At 48.8% G+C, this 18,955-nt stretch overlaps 2 protein-coding genes across 2 annotated transcripts in view; one reads left to right on the forward strand and one right to left on the reverse strand.

Moving 5' to 3' along the window:
- Positions 1 to 3,282, reverse strand: part of Mtor (mechanistic target of rapamycin kinase) — a 112,489-nt gene extending 109,207 nt beyond the window's left edge. The window contains exons 1-2 of the mRNA XM_027398207.2: positions 3,139 to 3,282; positions 257 to 432 (exon numbers count right to left, since the gene is read on the reverse strand). Of these exons, the coding sequence (XP_027254008.1) occupies positions 257 to 418 (162 nt within the window). The 5' untranslated portion in view covers positions 419 to 432; positions 3,139 to 3,282. The remainder of the gene's footprint in view (positions 1 to 256; positions 433 to 3,138) is intronic.
- Positions 3,283 to 7,173: 3,891 nt separating this feature from the next.
- On the forward strand, positions 7,174 to 18,474 carry Ubiad1 (UbiA prenyltransferase domain containing 1). The gene is made up of 2 exons (XM_027398205.2): positions 7,174 to 8,036; positions 16,404 to 18,474. The coding sequence occupies exons 1-2, from the start codon at positions 7,508 to 7,510 to the stop codon at positions 16,889 to 16,891; spliced, it is 1,017 nt and encodes a 338-aa protein (XP_027254006.1). The 5' UTR covers positions 7,174 to 7,507; the 3' UTR covers positions 16,892 to 18,474.
- Positions 18,475 to 18,955: the final 481 nt, after the last annotated feature.

Here is an 18,955-nt window from a genome sequence, read left to right on the forward strand (position 1 = left end):
ACTGACAGATACAAAAGAATTGAAGGGCTAGTGATGGGGGAAAAGGTCATAAAAAATAAGATAAACAGCTTAACTGTGAACACAAGCAACATCACAGAAACATACAATCACCACACAGGAGCCTGTATACTCCCCAAACATGAAAGCTGGTGTGTCCTCTCAAATACTCGCTGAGCTGCAGCAGCAATCTAAACAGGCGTCAGTGCATCAGCCCCGGTACCCAGCAGAGACTGGCCCCAAAGCACACAAGACCAACCTCTCGAAGCTCCATGGTGACATAGTGCTGGAGCTCCTTGGCCGCTTTGGCTCTGGTCTCCTCATTTCGGCTCTTCAGTCCACTGGCAAACTGCTGCAGAACGCTCACATTGCTAGATGTGGCCGAACTGGCGGTGGCCACGGCAGGACCTGTCCCGAGCATCTTGCCCTAAGGTTCTTTGAAGAAGAATGTCTTTCAATATTCTTTTCAAATTTTTAAATCATAATACCTTTTCTTTTCTTTACGTTGATTTATTTGTGTGTGCTCACGCACACCACCACACAGAAAACAACTTGGGAGAATTAATTCTCTCCTTCCTCCACATGGATCCCAGAGATTACTTAGGTTGCCAGTCTCAGCAGCAAGCACCTTTGCCCCTGAGCCAAGTTGCTGGCCCCTTTATATTTGTTTTTTTTAGTTACTCTTATATTCTTAGTATGACTTCGGATTCATTGTGTGGCTGACGGTCTAGAATTGCTATCTCGAGTCCACCACTAGGCGCTGGGATTTTAAGAGTATGCCACCATATCCACTTTACGAAGTGCTGGGACTCCAACTCACTGCTTTGTGCTTGCTGGGCAAGCATTCCATCACTTGAGTCTCAGTCCCCAGCCCCATCTCTCAGTACTCTATAAACTACGTATTTGTGGCCTGAGCGCCTAGCACAGGTTTCCACCCACTTACTACAGGTGCAGGACTGTGGAGGGCCAGATTGCACACTGGAGGGAAAAGTACCTGGGCTTGACTCCTCCTGAAAACTCATGCATGCACCTTAAGAAAGACACTCAAATTCCTCAACTCCATGGCACCACCATAGGAGGAGGCCATGCCTGACTTGTGGGCTAAGGTGAAAACTAACGTGCTTAAAGTGTTTCCCAAAGTGCAACACACAGCTCTTGCTCACTGTGAGAATTACTGTGGATATGACACAGGGTCAGGTACCAGAAGTAGGCAGGTAGAGAGAGAACCAAGACTAAGATGTCCCCTTTCCTCAGAGTACCATTTGCTGAAGCAGAGCAATGACTATCTTTCAGCAGCCTGCCCAACAGAAATACAAGTCATATAAGTCATTTTATTTATTGCTTTATTTTTATTTACGAATGTCTGTCTGAGTATATGCTGCAAATGTGCAGATAGATGCCTGAAAAGGCCAGAAAAAGACATCAGAGCCTCTGGAGCTGGAGTCACAGGCAGCTAGCTGTGAGCTGTGTGACAAGAGCACTGGGAATCCAACTGGGTTAGCAACAAGTGCTCTTAAGTTCTGGGATATCGCCAGCTCCCTTATGAGTAATTTAAAAAATTTTAGTAGTCAAATTAAAAGAGAAACAGGTGGAACTGCCATATTGTACTCAACCCAATAATCTAAAAACTGTCATTTGACGTTTTATTGGTATATAAACTTATTGGTATTGTCCCCATTCTTTTCTGAAACCAAGCTTCCAAAATCAGGTGTTTTTTAACTATCTCAGTCTGTTTATTTATTTTGTTTTGTTTTGTTTTGTTTTTTTCGAGACAGGGTTTCTCTGTACTGCTTTGGAGCCTGTCCTGGCACTCGCTCTGTAGACCAGGCTGGCCTTGAACTCAGAGAGCCACCTGCCTCTGCTTCCCGAGGACTGGGATTAAAGGTATGGGCCACCACCACCAGGTTATATATGGGTTTCTTATTTTTATCACTATTTCTATATGATACAGTAAAACAACCATTTATGTTGTATTTGACTTTAAAAGCAATGTAGGCAAGATTTAAAGGATATCTACAAGTATGCCACTTCCTATGAGAGACAGGCATTCACTGAGGTCTGGGAAAGCAGCTCTAAAACAAATCCGCCCTGAAAGGAAGGGGCAACACACTACAACTGTGAGCTAAAAGAGACCACTCACTCCTCAATTATGTGCTGTTTGTTTCCCCAGTGAGTCTACAATTCAGGGGGACTGACAGCAAAGTGGCCATAAAAAGGGGGCTAGTCCACTACGTCAAGGAAGTGATGTACACCTATCCTGCTAGATTATACTAAAAAACAAAAGAAACCACACAATTCTTGAAACATCTTGGTTTTGAAAAAGTTTGTGAGACACAGCCTAATTACTCGTAGAACCCTGGGTTCAATCCCCAGCACCGCATAACCAAGGTATGATGTCACACACCTTTAAGCCCAGCACTCAGTGGAGGCAGGAGGACCACAAGTTCAAGGTCATGCTCTAGGAGGTAGGTAACAAATTAAGGAACAAATGGTTTTGGAAAAACTTTCAAATACTACAAATACACGGCTAGGGGAAAAAAAAAAAAAAGGTACTATAAAAGGAACCAGACCCTTTTAGGGAGGAAGAAACCACTTCTGAGTGTGCACACACACGAGGCAGCAGGCAGCCACGGAATTTCTATTCTCAAGACAGTAAGTAGGGTGTCACTTTGGGGTTTACCGACAGGCCAGCTGCCCCAAGTATTCACAGTAACTACTTGGAGTCACATATCGCAAAGGTTTTTGGCCATGCCTTAGGGGAGTTCAAGTTGAAGGGTGGAGGGACGAAGCGAGGACACGGGAGAGGCTGGGTCCCCGGCAGGTCTCCAGGGCGCGGGTAAGGAGGGCTGACCCGGGGTGGGCGCCTGAGCTCCCAGGGGCCGGCTCCACCGCCTGTAGGTGGCTCTGCAGGGGTGACTGAGGCCCACAGGCGCCGCGCAGGCCCGGAGCAGAGCCGCCGCCCCGGGGTCCCCGGGGGCGCGGTGCGGGCCGCCCCGGTGGCCGGGCTGGTGTGGAGACAGGCGCTGCGCGGTCCAGACGGGCGGCTTCCCGGGCCTCCCCCAGCGCGACCACACGGGCCGTGAGTCTCAACATCCCGCCAGTGCTCGGCCGCCAGTGCTCGGCTCCAGGCCCCAGACTCACCGCGCGGCTTCGGCCACCGCCTCAGCTGCCGCCGCCTGAGCCGGTACCGCCGCTCCAGGCCCCCGGCCCCACCACCCGCCTTCCCCGCTGTCCTCTCGGCCCCGGAGAGGAGGGAGGGCGGGCCCGCAAGCCCCACAACCAATCAGCTGGCAGAGAACAAAGATGGGCAGGAACCTTCACCAATAATCGTGAAAAAGTGGAGCTTCGGGACCGCCTTCTGGAGGGGCGGGGATTGTTCAAATAGACAACAGCCGCGGCCGGTGGCAGGCGAAAGAAGCTTAGGCGTAGTCCGGAGAACCAATCAGCTGTGAGTTGCTTTCGGTCACTTCCACGCACACATCCTGTACGTCGTCACTACGATTCCCCTCCGTAGGAGTTGTCACCGAGTGGAGACCCGGTCTAGGGGCTGCGTGCACCTATTGGAAAAGCTGGGCAGAAAATTGGGAACCGCGCCCGACATGACGCTGAGACGGGTGTCTGACACCCTCGAATTACTGTCTCGGGAACCGGTTTACTGAGGGACTCGTGCTTTCTCCTTTGTAAAACTCAATGTGCACTTGATGAAAGTTTTTATTTAATTCTCATTGCCTTACTCGTGATGTCATTCTCGAGAGACGGTTACCAAGAAGCTGCTTTAAATAAAAGATTTTAAAACAAAATCCTTAAAAAAAAACTTTCAAACAGTCAATAGCCGGAGCTGTAGATGTAGGTCAGTCAGTTGATACAGTTGAGTGCTTGCCCAACGTGTACGAAAGTCATGGATTCAATCCCCAGCAGCACAAGCGGGACACGCCTGTAATCAACACTTTGGAGGAAGAGGTTGGAGGATCAGGAACTCTAGGTCGGGCCTGGAGAGAAGCCTCAGTGATTGCGCTTCAGATAACTAGCACTCAGATGATGGCTCACAACTCCTTCCAACTCCAGTTCCAGGACGTGGTGCGTAGATGTACGTGCAGGCAAAAACCAATATATAAAAATATATCTTCAGGGGCTGGAGAGATGACTTAGAGGTTACGAGCAATGGCTGCTCTTCCAGGAGTCCTGAGTTCAATTCGCAGCACCCACAGGACAATATAACGGGATCGGATGCCCCCTACTGGTGTGCAGCCAGGCAAAGCACCCATATACATTAAATAAAAGTAAATGAATAAAAGATAAATCTTAAAAAAAATCTCAAGTGAAATTTATGCACATCTTTTTTGTGCAATCTTGTTTTGTTCTGTTTGTTTTTTGAGACAGGGTTTCTCTGCGTAATGGGCCTGGCTGTCCTAGAACTCAATTTGTAAACCATGCTGACCTTGAACTCACTGAGATATGCTTGCCTCTACCTCCCAAGTGCTGGGATTAAAGGTGTGCACCACCACAGTCCATCAAGAAGACATATTTTCTTTATATAGTACCACAAATTAGTTGCATAATAAAAAGAACTGTTGAAAGAATAAGCTTTTGTGTTTACTGCCATACCACCTTGAAAGCAAGTTTATAGAAGAAAGACAATGGGGCAATAAAGAAATACAGAGAAATCTCAAAAACCACCATGTGTTACCATGTAATTAGGGATGATGATTAGAAAGGGTCAGGGATGGTCAGGGTATTTTCAGACACAAGTCAAGGTCATGGCTTGTGACAGATCAGGCAGGCTCCAGGAAATAGATTAAAAACAGCAACTCAGTTCTTACAGTAAATGAAAACTTATTTTTAACAATCAGCATAAGAACCCCTACCTTCAAAATGGAGTCAGGCAGGTTCCTCAGCCTGAAGGGACTAGACCCTCACCCAGCCCCCTGCTTTAGCAGCCATGACAGGCTGCAGAAAAGACCCAGCAACACCTGCTTGCCTGACCTTGACGGACCTCCGAGTAACTAGGAAGTCAGGTACCCTCCACATGGCAGGGAACCAGTCAGAAGTTAGTTGGCGGTCTCTGGGCGTGCTTTACAGTAAAAGTAGTGTAACAGTGATGTGCAGAGCATAGCAACTGCCCTGGGAGAGCCTATAGGCCATAACAACCAATTGACCAGTCAACACAGGACAGGTCACCTAGGCCCAGAGTGCACCAGTCCTGAGACTGTTGCACACCCCTAGACACTCCCCTTACTCTGCCCAACGAATTCCCACCTCAAGGTTTCTCAGGGTCCTTCTCAAGCCAGCTGCCCTGTTGGACGGACGAGTTAATCTTTGTTTTGTTTTGTTTTTTGAGACAGGATTTCTCTGTGTAGCTTTGGAGCCTGTCCTGGCACTTACTCTGTAGACCAGGCTGGCCTTGAACTCACAGAGATCCACCTGCCTCTGCTTCCCAAATGCTGGGATTAAAGGCGTGCACCACCAACGATGGGCCTGGAGTTAATCTTAACTCGTTAAACAGTAAAAGACTCTTTGCTTTTGCATCAGAATAGGTCTCTTGGTGATTTTGGGGTTCAGAATTTGGGCACAACAAACCCTGTCTCAAAATATACATATGTGTGTGTTTGACAATTCTCCAATTTAATATATAAGAAATGTATCAGTTTTTAAATTTAAAAACATTTTTTTTACTAATTGGGAGCCTTTACCTTATTTGCAAATGTTTATACACCTGTGATCCTGGCACTTGTACAACTGAAGCCTGGGGATCTTGAGTTCCAGGGTACAGTTGATGCTGTGTCAAAAAGTAAGAGAGGATCTGGGCGGTGGTGGCACATGGCTTTAATCCCAGCACTCAGGAGGCAGAGACAGGTGGATCTCTGTGAGTTCAAGGCCAGCCTGGTCTACTGAGCAGGGCCATCAAGATGGCCCAGGATAAAGGCACTTGTCACCAAATTTGAAGACCTGAGTTCAAACCCCAGAACTCACCTGGTGCATGGAGAGAACCTAACCCTGCAAGTTGTCCTCTGCCAGCACACCTGCACCTCCTCCATAAATAAACATTTGGAAGAGAAAAATAACATTAATTTAAAATGTAAAACTTGAAATAAGGAGTGGAGGGATGGCTCCTTGGTTGAGTACCGGCTGTTTTTTCAGAGGACGAGCTTCAGTTCCCATATTAGGTAGCTCACTACAGCCTGCTAATTGTAGGATTGGGATGTAGTTCGCATGGCAGATTATCTGCTTAGTGTGCAGAATCCTTGGTACCACACCAAGGCAAGTGTGTGGGTGAGTGTTTATAATATAAGCGCTCAGGGCGTTGGACAAAGTTTAAGGAGGGTTCAGAGTTTCAAGGTTATTATGGGCTATTTTGCCTGTTCTGGGCCAAACTGGGCTACTGGTCCCTATCCCTTTATTATTGGATTTTATGTGAATGGGTGTTTTGGCTGCATGTATATCTACTGTGATCTTCTTGCACGAATGCTTACCCTGTGTGTGCCTGGTGCCCTCAGAGGCCAGAAGAAGGCACAAGATCCTCTGGAACTGCATTGAGAGGTGGTTTTGAGCTGCCTTCTGGGTGCTGGGAATCGAACCCAGGTTCTCTGGAAAGGCAGATAGTGCTCTTAACCAGTGAACCATTTCTTAAGGCCTGGCCCTGTTTTCAAAGAAACAAACAAAAAGCCACCCGGACGTTGGTGGCGCATGCCTTTAATCCCAGCACTCGGGAGGCAGAGGCAGGCGGATCTCTGTGAGTTTGAGACCAGCCTGGTCTACAGAGCGAGTGCCAGGACTGCATCCAAAGCTAAACAGAGAACCCCCTCCCCCGGCAAAAAAAAAAAAAAAAGACAGGGTCTCATGCAGCCTGGACTGGCTTCGAACTTACTATATTATAAGGGATGTCCTTGAACTTTCTTCCTACCAAGTTCTACAACCACAGAGATGCACCACCAGGCTCGGCTCGCACACAGTATTTTCAACGTAGGATTTACTGGGGTAACCATCATCCCCATCACAATGAGTCTTAAACAGTAAGTGAACCAGTCAAGTACATCGCAAAACGACACGCCCTGAAATTCTTGGAATGCTAAACTACTCTTGCTGTTAGTTCATTTGTTGAACCTGGGCTCTAGCTTCTTGACCACGCCCCTCTCCGACCACACCCCTCTCGGCCTTCTCCCGGCCCTGCGGGCCCCGGGCCTGGGTTTCCGGGCCGGCCTCTTGAGGCCGATGCACAAGATGGCGGCGCCGGCGGCCCGCTGGAGGCCGCAGGCTGTGGCGGGTAGTTGAGTTGTGGTGCGGGACAGGGAGCCCCACAGGCCTCGCGCAGGTGACAGGTGGTCGGGCAGTGCCGCCCGCCCCGTGGGGGTGCATGGCCTGCTCTCTGCCGTGCCCCGTTTTCACTGCCGCCCAAACCCTGTCCGGGGGCGGAAAAGGAAGGTCAGGCCAGGCCGCCCCGCCTATCTTCGTCCCGGGGCGGTCCCCGTGAGTGGCTCTCTTTTAGAATTGACTTTAGCCACGTGTAGCTTCCATGGCTGCGTTGCAGGCCCCGGGGGAGAAGATTAATATCCAGGCAGGAGAGACGACCAAGGTCGGGGACGGGGACCCGCCGGGGGACGAGTGGCCCGAGCAGGACAGGCTTCCACAGCGTTCCTGGAGACAGAAGTGCGCCTCCTATGTGCTGGCCCTGAGGCCCTGGAGCTTCAGTGCCTCACTCACCCCTGTGGCCCTGGGCAGTGCCTTGGCCTACAGATCCCAGGGTGTCCTGGATCCCAGGCTGTTGGTGGGTTGTGCAGTGGCTGTCCTGGCTGTGCACGGGGCCGGAAATTTGGTCAACACTTACTATGACTTTTCCAAGGGCATTGATCACAAAAAGAGTGATGACAGGACTCTGGTGGACCGGATCTTGGAGCCCCAGGATGTTGTTCGATTTGGAGTCTTCCTCTACACCTTGGGCTGTGTCTGTGCCGCTTGCCTCTACTACCTGTCCACCCTGAAACTGGAGCACTTGGCTCTCATCTACTTTGGAGGCCTGTCTGGTTCCTTTCTCTACACAGGAGGTAAGAACTGGTCTGTTTCCTGCTCTAAAGTCCCAACTGCATTAACTGGAAACTGCTACTGTACATAGGAATTGTACAAGTGTCAAAGACGCTTTACTAAATTAGGCCAATTGCTGGAAATCCAAAATGTATGTGCCGTGTATACTTTGAAAACCTTAAGTTGTGAAGACCCGGGTTTGGAACTTACCAGCTAGAGACATGGCTTAGCCTTAAAGATCTCTTTCTTCGGGGGCTGGAGAGATGGCTGTGTGGTTAAGAGCACTGGCTGCTCTTCCAGAGGTCTTGAGTTCAATTCCCAGCCACCACATGGTGTCTCACAACTATCTATAATGGTATCTGTCTTCTTCTGGCGTGCAGGCATATATTCAGATAGCACTCATATACATAAAATACATAAATGGGGGAGATACCATGACCACAAAGTGGCCCTCTTAGAGCGAATCTTCACCACTGCACTCCAGATGTGCTGAGCAGACCCCCGTGATTTCCCCAAATGCAGGAAACTAGGTTGAATGAGAGAGAGAGAGAGGAGGAGAGAGCGAGAGGAGAAAGGTCTCTTACTGTTCTTGCAGAGGACTCATGTTCAGTTCCCAGCACCCATGTTGGGCACCACACAAACACACTTGACTTCAGCTCCAGGGGATCCCCCTGTGGCCTCAGTAGGCATCAGCACACATATGCACAGAGATACACATACACATTAAATCTAAAACAACATAATGTGGGCTGGCAAAATGGCTCAGTGGATAAAGACACCTACTGCTAAGCCTGATGACTTGAGTTTGATCTCCAGGACCCCCAAGTTAGGAGAGAACCAACTTCCAAAAGCTGTCTTCAAACCTGTCTAACACATGTGCATGCACTCAAAATAAAAAAAAAGTTTAACATGTAATAAGAAAGCATAGTGGTAACTATGTAAACCGTTGATGTAGGCATTTAATTTTTCATTTTGTCATCTTCTGTTTTATTCTCTTGGGACCACTGTGTATCTGGCCCATCATTAACTGAAGTGTGATGCGGCACATAACTGGGTGTAAGAGGTGGTAAGTGCTATGGTGACAGGGCAGAGAAGGGGACACTGATGACGATTTTAAGTAGTTTGGTTGGCAGGGACCTCACTAAGGAGGTCATACCTGAGCTAGATTGAAGGTAGTGAGAGATGATGGGTTTGGCGTGTAGGTGTCTGGGAGTAGAACTCTAGGTTTGGGGACAACAAATGCCAAAATGCCTGATGACTTTGAGGAAGAGGAAGAAACCCACTGTGTGCATGAAGGAGGTAGTCCAGGTAGCTAGAGGAAGAGGGGTGTGTCCTGGGAGGGTGGGAGGCTTGCAGACTGTATTGGCAGGTCCTCCCTTTGGGCCTGTGGATTTTAAAGTGCAGGGACCATTGCAAGGCTTTGAACAGCAGTGTGACATCATAGCTTGAAAGAGTCTCTCTGGCTATGGTATTGGGGATGGATAAATAGGGTGGGCAGGATGGGAGAACAAAGACCGAGTCAGAGGCCTTGAGCCATTCAGGCAAGGTGTTTGGTGGCTTGCACCCAGGTGGTGGCCACAGAAAGGCAGGTTCTGAATTGACTTTGGAGGTAGACATTGTTTTCCAGTAGACTGGTCTTGGGTAGGGTTACCACAGAATTAAGTTTAACTCAGAAGGTTTGGCCTGAGCCACTGGAAGGGTATAGTTGATGTCGTCGTGCCAGACGGGAGAAAGGCAAGGCTAGAATGGGTTTTTGGAGGGAAGTCAGGAGATCCACTTTGGACATCATAATGCTAGAGCTCTAAGTGGAGAGTGTGAGCTGGGCGGTGGCTAACGGAGGAGGCCTGGGCTAGAGACATCTTAATGTTAGAGCTCCAAGTGGAGAGTGTGAGCTGGGCGGTGGTTAATGGAGGAGGCCTGGGCTAGAGACATCTTAATGTTAGAGCTCCAAGTGGAGAGTGTGAGCTGGGCGGTGGCTAACGGAGGAGGCCTGGGCTAGAGAGACAGGGATTTGGGAGCCACTAGAGTTAGTGAGAAAGCAGCAGTTCTAGCCTGAGAGGAGGGAAGGTGAGGACCATGTGAAGGAGAAGGAAGGAGTGGGAAGAAAATCAAGAGACTGCAGTTGCCCGGCAGCCAGTTGTAAATTTAGGGCAATTAAGGAAGTTGAGGCAGAGGCAGGCAGATCTCTGTGAGTCTGAGGCCAGATTGGTCTATATAGTGAGTTCTAGGTTAGACCTTGTCTCAAGACAAAGGAACAGGAAGTTTGATAGAGGCCGAGTATCGTGGTCCAAACTTGTAATACCTGCACTGGGAGACTGACTGATCAGGAAGGTTTGAACAAGTCTACACAGTGAGGTTCTGTCTCAAAAACAAAAAAGTTTGATAAGGGAAACCTGTAGAACACTGGTAGAAAGTGTAAGTTGGTGGTGAAGGAAAGAGGCCCTCTGTTAGTCAACTTTCTGTTACTGTAACGAAATACTCGAGTTAATTGATTTAAAATGAGGAAAGGTTTATTTAATTTTAAAGGCTTCTGTTTATGATTGTTTGACCTGTGACATTTTGGTTTTTGGCAAGATAGTACATGCAGCAGGAAGCCATAGCTGAGGAAGTCCATTTATCTTGGGTCTGGGAATGAATAGAGAAGGAGGTGGGCTGGACTCGGGTCCCAACGTCTCCTCCAAGTACACACCCCTGAGTGACTAGAAGGCCTCCTACTAAGGCTCCACTCGTCTTGAACATTCTGTCACTGGCTTGGCAGATCTAGTGCTTGCTGCACCAGGTTTGACTTCCAGCACCACACAGGCCACTTGGAGCCTCCTGTGTAACTCCAGCTCCACAGGATCTGGCATCTTCTGGTCTCCACAGGTAACTACATGTGTGTTCCATCCGCCCACACTGACGCATACACATAAATAAAAATAGATGTTAAAGACAAAATATTCCACCAGCCCAGGGACCAACTACACACCCCTTGGGAATTCTTCTCCAGACCAAGGCATTCTCCTTATTTAAGTGATATTTTAACCAAGACTTGAAGGAAACAAAACCGGCCCTGGCTGAAGGGTCGAAAGTGCAAAGGTCTCTTCCCAGTGTAGTCCAGAGGAGAATGAGGCCCAGGTGGTGGGCATCAGTCTGTCGCCAGAACACACTGGGGGCCGTTTCCATTGCTCTTGGCTTCCTACTGTGCAGCCTCCAGAGCTCAGTCCTGTCTCTTCTTTTCCCTTGGTTCCTTTTATAGCCAGTCTCACTTGTTGAGCCGGTGACTCTCATGCTCTAGGCTGGGAAACTCCAGACTTGCATCTGACAGTCTTTTGGGGTGTAGATGCTGGGACTGGACAGCATCCAGTGCTCTGCTCAGTGTGGGCCTTACCTGCCACCACACCCAGCTCTTGCTCACTCCTAGAGCATGTCTCAAGTCAAATTCCTGGTCATCTCTCCAAGGACATTTGCCTCCTATGTACTTTCCCATTTTATTCAGTGGCATTTTTTTCTCCTCTTTTTTTTTTTTTTTTTTTTTTTTTTTAATGTGTTTGTGTGTAGGGGGTCACATGCTAGGGAGGCACTCCCATTGCACCCCAGCCCACTCATAACTTCATCCTTCTAGCTCTTTAGACCCAAAGCCATGGGCATCCTTCTTTGTTTGTTTGTTTGAGACAGGGTTTCTCTGTATAGCCATGGCTGTCTTGGAACTTGCTTTGTAAACCAGAGATCTACCTGCCTGGACTCTTCTTATATCTGGCACCAGCAAGTTGCATTTCTGTTAAAAAATCCGTCTGAGATCTGACCACTTCTCCCCATGTCCTGCTTCTACCATGACCCCCTTCCCTGGAGGACTGCAGAAGCTCCTAATGGTCTCTCTGCATTTGCCCTCCTCCCTTTCAGGCTATTGCCAGATCATTACCCACAGTAACCCTGTTAGTGGAAGGCGCTGGCAGCCCTCCGTTTAACACTCTTCAGTGGCTCCTACCTCAATCAGAGGAGAGCTAAGTCCTTATAGTGACAGCCAGGACGCCGCATTATCTGCATACCCCTGGCCTCCCCAGTTCTCACCTGCCCTCATCTTCCTCTTGGACCTAGAATGTCAAGGTCTGCACTTTACAGGTGCCAGCCTCTGTTTGCAATGCTCTTTCCCATCTCTGTGTGGCTTACTCTGACCTCCCTTGTCACCTGCTTTGGGAGGCTTGGATTTCTTTTTTTTTTTTTTGAGACAGGGTTTCTCTGTGGCTTTGGAGGCTGTCCTGGAACTCTGTAGACCAGGCTGGTCTCCAACTCACAGAGATCCGCCTGCCTCTGCTTCCTGAGTGCTGGGATTAAAGGTGTGTGCCACCAACGCCCGGCTGAGGCTTGGATTTCTATCTTGTTTAAAATTATACAGTTAGCCAGGTGATGCTACAGTTAACTGTGTCTATAATCCCAACACAGGAAGCAGAGGCAGCCTGGACTTCCAAGTGACCCCCAACACAATTCAAACAAGGTCGAGTGTGATAGAGGGAGGCATACACATGCACAACAGTTAGCACAACTGCACATGTGTGCACAGCACATGCTACACACGTAAGTTAACTGCACGTGTGTGCACAACACATGCTACACACGTAAGTTACTCATGGAGCGAACAACTAAGATTGGCATGTATTGAGATAATCTCACTTATCTTTTTAAATGTTTATTTTTACTTTATGTGTACATGTGTTTTGCCTACATGTATATATGTATACCAGGTATGTGCAGGTTTCTGCAGAGTCAGAAGAGCCTCAGATCCCCAGAAAGTGGAGTTACAGGCTGTTGTGAGCTGCCTTGTGCTGGGAACTGGACCTGGGTCCTCTGGAAGAGCAGCCAGTGCTCCTAACCACTGAGATATCTCTCCAGCCCTGTAGATTCCTCCTCCTCCTCCTCCTCCTCCTCCTCCTCCTCCTCCTCCTCCTCCTCTTCCTCCTCTTCTCCTTTTTTTCTTCTGACACAGGGTTTCTCTGTGTAGTCCTGGCTGTCCTGGAACTCACTCTGTAGTTCAGGCTGGCCTCGGCCTCGCTCTTAGAGATCTGCCTCTCTCAGAGTGCCGGGATTAAAGGTGTGTACCACACTGCCCATCTTTAGATTTCCTTTTTTTTTTTTTTTTTTTTTTTTTTTTTTTTTTTTTTCGAGACAGGGTTTCTCTGTTAGTTTGGAGGCTGTCCTGGAACTAGCTCTTGTAGACCAGGCTGGCCTCGAACTCACAGAGATCCGCCTGCCTCTGCCTCCCGAGTGCTGGGATTAAAGGCGTGCGTCCGGCTAGATTTCCTTTTAACATTGACTTTTACTGGTACAGAACTGACATGCAGTGAAGTGTGTTTGTTTCATATTAGACAAAAAAGGGGAATTGTGGTGATATATTATTTATTTATGATTTTATGAAGCTTGCCTGAGGTATCAGAATGCAAAGCCAGCCACACTAGTTAGCTATAGAAACTGGGCAGTGGTGGCACACACCTTTAAACCCAGGACACAGGAGACAGATGTAGATGGATCTCTGTGAGTTCGAGGTCATCCAGTTACATTAAAGTAAATCAGTCTAAAAGAGAAACAGCTTATACAAAGGAGATCCTCAGCACTTGGAATCCCACACCTTTAATCCCAGCTCTAGAGAGGTACATAAGATAGGAGCCAGGCATTCAGTATTCAGTCTCAGAGACTTATTCTCCAGCCACATTGAGGACAGGACAGCCCCCTTTCAGCCTGAGGTGGAGGTAAGAGCAGTGGCTGGCTGCTTTGCTTCTCTGATCTTTCAGGCAATCCTTATTAAATCATGAATAATTTATCACCACACTTGACAGATGTGATGAACGTCCGTAGTCCCTGCATTTCCCAGGGCGTCCTTGGGCTCTTCACACCAGCCCCACCCCACCCATCCACATCTCTATGCACAGGCAACTGCTCTTCTAGTTTCTTTTCCTCAGATTAGTTCTGTGTGGTCTAGAGCATCACGTAGAGGAACCCATTCTATATGGACTACTTGTGCTTTATTGCAATATGAACTTTGGTGTTTTTGTACTTGCTGTTTTGGGATTTTGTTTCCTTTTGAAACAAGGTCTCTCTAAATGGCTCTGGCTAGCCTAGAATTCACTATGTAGACCAGGCTGGCTTCCAACTCACAGAGATCCACCTGCCTCTGCCTCCCAAGGGCTGGGATTAAACGTGTGGGCTTCCATGTCTGAGTCTGGCTTCTTTTGCCCAATGTGATGTTTTTGAAGCTCACTGTGTTGTCACTCATGTCACTGCTCCTTTTTATTGTTGAACAGCATCTGTTGAGAGGCACACCCCACTGTGTTCTGCTCACCTGTTCAGGGCCCTCTGGGTTGTAGCTGTTTTTCTATTGTGACTGAGCATTCGTGTTCAAGTCTTTATGAGTATTTGTTTTCATTTCTCTTGAGTAAATTCCTGGAAATGAAACTGTTGTGACCTCCACTGGGTGAAGTTTAATTCTACAAAGAGCTGCCAACCCCTTTCAGAAGTACTTGTACTGTTCATATTCCCACAGCAGCATAAGACTGAAGTGGCTCTGTGCCTTTGCCAGCTTCCTCCCTGAGTTAGCCTCTTTGTTTGTAGCCAGGCTGGCTAGAAACTCATGATCATCCTGCCTCTGTCTTCCAAGTGCCAGTGTTACAGCCATGTGCTACCACCTGGCCCTTGCCAACTTTTTGATGTAGTCTTAACAGATTAATTCTGGCTGCTACGTGGAGAACGGTCCCAGTACTTCACTCCGCTATCTCCTTCAGAATGTGGTGTTGGGAGGGGGGGAATGGTTAGAGATTCCCATGTGGGTCACATCTCTGAGTCAGGAGGGTTAGGGCCATGTCTTACACACTGAGAGAGTGTTCCCTCCAAAGGCTCTGTCATTTTCTTGCATCAGATAAACTCAAGATTATTTTATGACCTTTCTCCTTCCTTGAATGGTTTGTGCTTGGCTTTGGTGGAGGAGCTGCTTAAGGTGGGGACCCAGGTTTCTGTAGTAATTCTGTTTGGTTTTGCTTTGCTTTGGAACTTAAATACAGTTTTATTAGAGTCAGAGAGAAGATCAACAGGGAAAAGCAAGCTGCAAATCTCTAGCTGCTGGGAGAAGGGAGATGGAAAAGAGAAAGAGAAAAAGTTGTGCCTTTTGCAATAGAGGTAGACAAGCAGCCATGCAGTGGAAAGTCAGGGGATGCAGAGGAGGAATGAGAGAGCCCAGAGTGTCTGGGGAAGCGTGCTTATGACTGAGGCTCCAAAAGCAGCTGCCTCAAAGAGTCACTTTTTGCGGAAGGAGGGGTCTTTGGATCATCCAGCCCTAGGTCACTTCTTCCTCATCCAGAATCCTGTTGTGGTGTGTAGGTCAGTGACTGTAAGGAAATGGGGGGTAGCATTGTGCTAGCCTGGCCTGGGAGGAGGCTTCCTGAATACCTGCAGTATTCAGGGGTTGGGGGAGTTGGGGGTGGGCTCATTAGTTTGCTGCTGGTGTTCTGTCAAGGGAACTTCCTCCTGGGCATATGTCCTCGGATAACCAAGGCATGGCTGTGTGGAATCGGCTTCCTGGCGCCAGGGAACTGAGGGGTCATGCCTGTGGTGCCTTGTCAGATCGCTGCATGTTAAAAACCGGAGTGTTCCATCTGCTGCCAGAGACCCACAACTTCTTCTTCGAAAGTGAAATTGGCCAGATCTTGGTCCTTGGTTCCCATGATTTTGGATTCCCTGCAGATCATTGTCATCTGTCATTTTAGACTGGTTAAGATGTGATTGGATACTCTGAGGCTATGCCTTATAGCATCATTAGATCCAAAGGCTTCCCAGCTATAGCCTACTGTAGCCACACCTTTGACCTTTAGGTCTTATGACTTACTGAGGACAGTTTTGAACTCTCTGCTCTTGAGCCAAGATGGAGTGCAGCCATCTTATGGGCACCGACAATCTAATGCAGTGGATCATAAAGCCTCCCCATGCTCTTGGGCTCCTGTCATCTCTGTGTACTGGGAGTTCATCTCTGTGCACTGGGAGTTCATCTCTGTGTACTGGGAGTTCATCTCTGTGTACTGGGAGTTCATCTGTGTGCACTGGGAGGTCATCTGTGTGTACTGGGAGTTCATCTCTGTGTACTGGGAGTTCATCTCTGTGTACTGGGAGTTCATCTCTGTGCACTGGGAGTTCATCTCTGTGTACTGGGAGTTCAGGGCAGAAACTGGTTTTAGGGACAAAACCTAAAAGGCAAACTTGGCAGGTACCTGGCCGTTGAGCTCAGAAACTGAGTCTGTATCGGGTCATTTGGGTACCCCAGTGATTGCTTATCCTGACAGCCTCTCAGCAGACACGGCCATCTCTTGGACAGCCAGCCCCTCAGTGTCCAGCCCTTGATTCACACTCCTCTCTGGCTTTTCTGGCTGCAGGAATTGGATTCAAGTATGTGGCACTGGGAGACCTGATCATCCTCATCACTTTCGGCCCGCTGGCTGTGATGTTCGCCTATGCTGTCCAGGTGGGGTCCTTGGCCATCTTCCCTCTGGTCTATGCCATCCCTCTGGCCCTCAGCACGGAAGCCATTCTCCATTCCAACAACACCAGGGACATGGAGTCTGACCAGGAGGCCGGCATCGTCACGCTGGCCATCCTCATTGGGCCCACCTTCTCATATGTGCTCTACAACACGCTGCTCTTTCTGCCCTACCTGATCTTCAGCATCCTGGCCACGCACTGCAGCATCAGCCTGGCGCTGCCCCTGCTCACCATCCCCATGGCTTTCTCCCTTGAGAGGCAGTTCCGCAGCCAGGCCTTCAACAAGCTGCCCCAGAGGACAGCCAAGCTCAACCTCCTGCTGGGGCTTTTCTACGTCTTTGGCATCATCCTGGCACCAGCAGGCAGTCTGCCCAGACTCTGAGGAGACAATCAGCTCCCACCACAGCACAGCCCCTCCTTAGAATGTGCAAAAGCAGAGACTGAGAAGGGGTACACCTGGCCAGGGTGGGTGCTCAGCATGGGCTGCCAACGCCTGTCCTTAAGTGTTGGGATTATCTTGGTAAAGGTAATCTGCGTGTGATTTGTTTCCCTCCTTATGGGGAGCCCTGAAACCACTCTCGTGTCAGAAGATGAATTGGACATACTGTACTTGTGTTTCTTATAATCTCCACTAGAGGGTGTTGTCGGGCCACTTTCGGATGGAAGGTCCATCTCCCCTTGTTCTAAACAGAACGCCCTAACAATTTATGAAGGAGCTGTGTCCCAGAAGAGCCACAGTGACAAGGCACAGTGCTGTCCTGTTACCTTGGCACATAGGAGATGCTAATAATTGGTGCCAGGTCCCATTAACATGGAGCACCTGTCCCCTGAATGTGCTGCCTGATAGAGAAAGTCCCTCATTAACAGCCATGTGGCTCCCGGCTTTTTGCCTAGGTGGTGGGCGGTTCAGACATTTCTGTCCTTCATGTCTCCTTTCACTCGTCACCATTGTTGAGGAAAATGTCAGCTCACCCTGCAGCAAGACAGACAAGCCTGAGGCTGTGGCAAGCAATCTGTTCTCAGTAAAGCCTGTCATGGGGCTGCTTCCCTCTGTAGAATCCACTAGGATGGCAATAATTATTGGGACCCAGAGTGGGAGTGGGATGGCCATTTAAAGCCCACAGGCCTTGTCTCCTCCCAGCTGCCTCCCCAGCGCTACTCTTGCCTGCCCTACATCTGTTTCCCAGTCCCAGACTGTGGGCAACAGTCACACGAGTCAGGCATATTGTCCCCATCCACAGAGCCACAGTATGGGCAAAGAAGGGGTCTGGTGAATGCATGCACACACCAATGGACAGGAGTCCCGGCCACACTCAGCCAGAGTGAGAAGCCCTGCCAGTGAAAGAACTATGAAGTACGGTCCCTCCTCTCCCGGTGTCTCACCCCCTCCTGTCGTACCCTTGGAAGTATAGCTTCTGCACTGAGATTGTCACATCCTCATTGTGCTCTGTTCTGTGATCGGCTGACCTGGAGGGCACTGCAGGGTCTCAGCCTGCAGAAAACGACCTTGAGTTAGCACTGAGTCACTTCCTTGGGAAAAACATTTGAAAATTTCCCAGAGTTCCTTTGTAGTCAGTATGATTTGTCTAAAGGAGAGCCTGGGTTCCTGAGCTTGGATGGGGTCCAGGAGTCTTGGAAAGGGACATTCCTTTCCTCTTCTTCCCAGCATGCCAGGTTTGTGACATTTGGTGCTGCTGAGGGTCCTGCCTTTGGGGCTGACCACTGTCACCTGGAGGACCAATGGCTTTTACTGTGCAGGCCTGACACATGGCTAACCTCATCAGAACCGTGTCAGCTGCTACACCATGCTCTGGGACAGATTTTAATGCCTATTTTTATATATGATCTCCAGAGGCCATATTTGGTGCCACATTTTATATACAGGCCACTATAATTTATATTATGTCTCCTGATTTAATGAAGGTTTCCTATAGATTTGTTAATTAAAATATGAGAAAACATCCATCAGTGCCTTGGTGTTTCTTTGCTTTCCTCCTGCTTCTCTTACTGTGGGAATGTCCAGAGATCTCAGGCGAGTCAGGCATGGTGGTGCACACTTTTAATTCCAGCACTTGGGAGACAGGCTGGTGGGTCTCTGGGAGTTTGAGTCCTGCCAGAAACACACAGTGAGACCCTATCTCCAAAACAAAACTCATTCCAGGCCTTTGGGACAGTTCAGTGTGGTGGAGGGACACCTCATTAGCAGTGATGAATCTGGGTACTTAACTGTTTGAGCAGCGTTGATGGGCTATGTTGGCAGGTCTTGTGTCAACTTGACACAAGCTAGAGTCACTGGAAAGAAGAGAACCTCAGTTGAGAAAATGCCTCTGTAGGACTGGGCTGTAGGCAAGCCTGTAGGGCATTTTCTTAATTAGTGACTGATGTGGTGGTTCTGGGTTCTATAAGAAATCAGGCTGAGCTGGGCGGTGGTGGCACACGCCTTTAA

Source organism: Cricetulus griseus, chromosome 2 (assembly GCF_003668045.3).
Source record: "Cricetulus griseus strain 17A/GY chromosome 2, alternate assembly CriGri-PICRH-1.0, whole genome shotgun sequence".
Classification (NCBI taxonomy): Eukaryota; Metazoa; Chordata; class Mammalia; order Rodentia; family Cricetidae; genus Cricetulus; species Cricetulus griseus.

Excerpts from the sequence above, each read along its gene's own strand:
- Ubiad1 (XM_027398205.2), top strand. The coding sequence starts at position 7,508 with ATGGCTGCGTTGCAGGCCCCGGGGGAGAAGATTAATATCCAGGCAGGA. Across the intron at positions 8,037-16,403 it reads TTCCTTTCTCTACACAGGAG|GAATTGGATTCAAGTATGTG; the intron begins GTAAGAACTGGT and ends TTCTGGCTGCAG.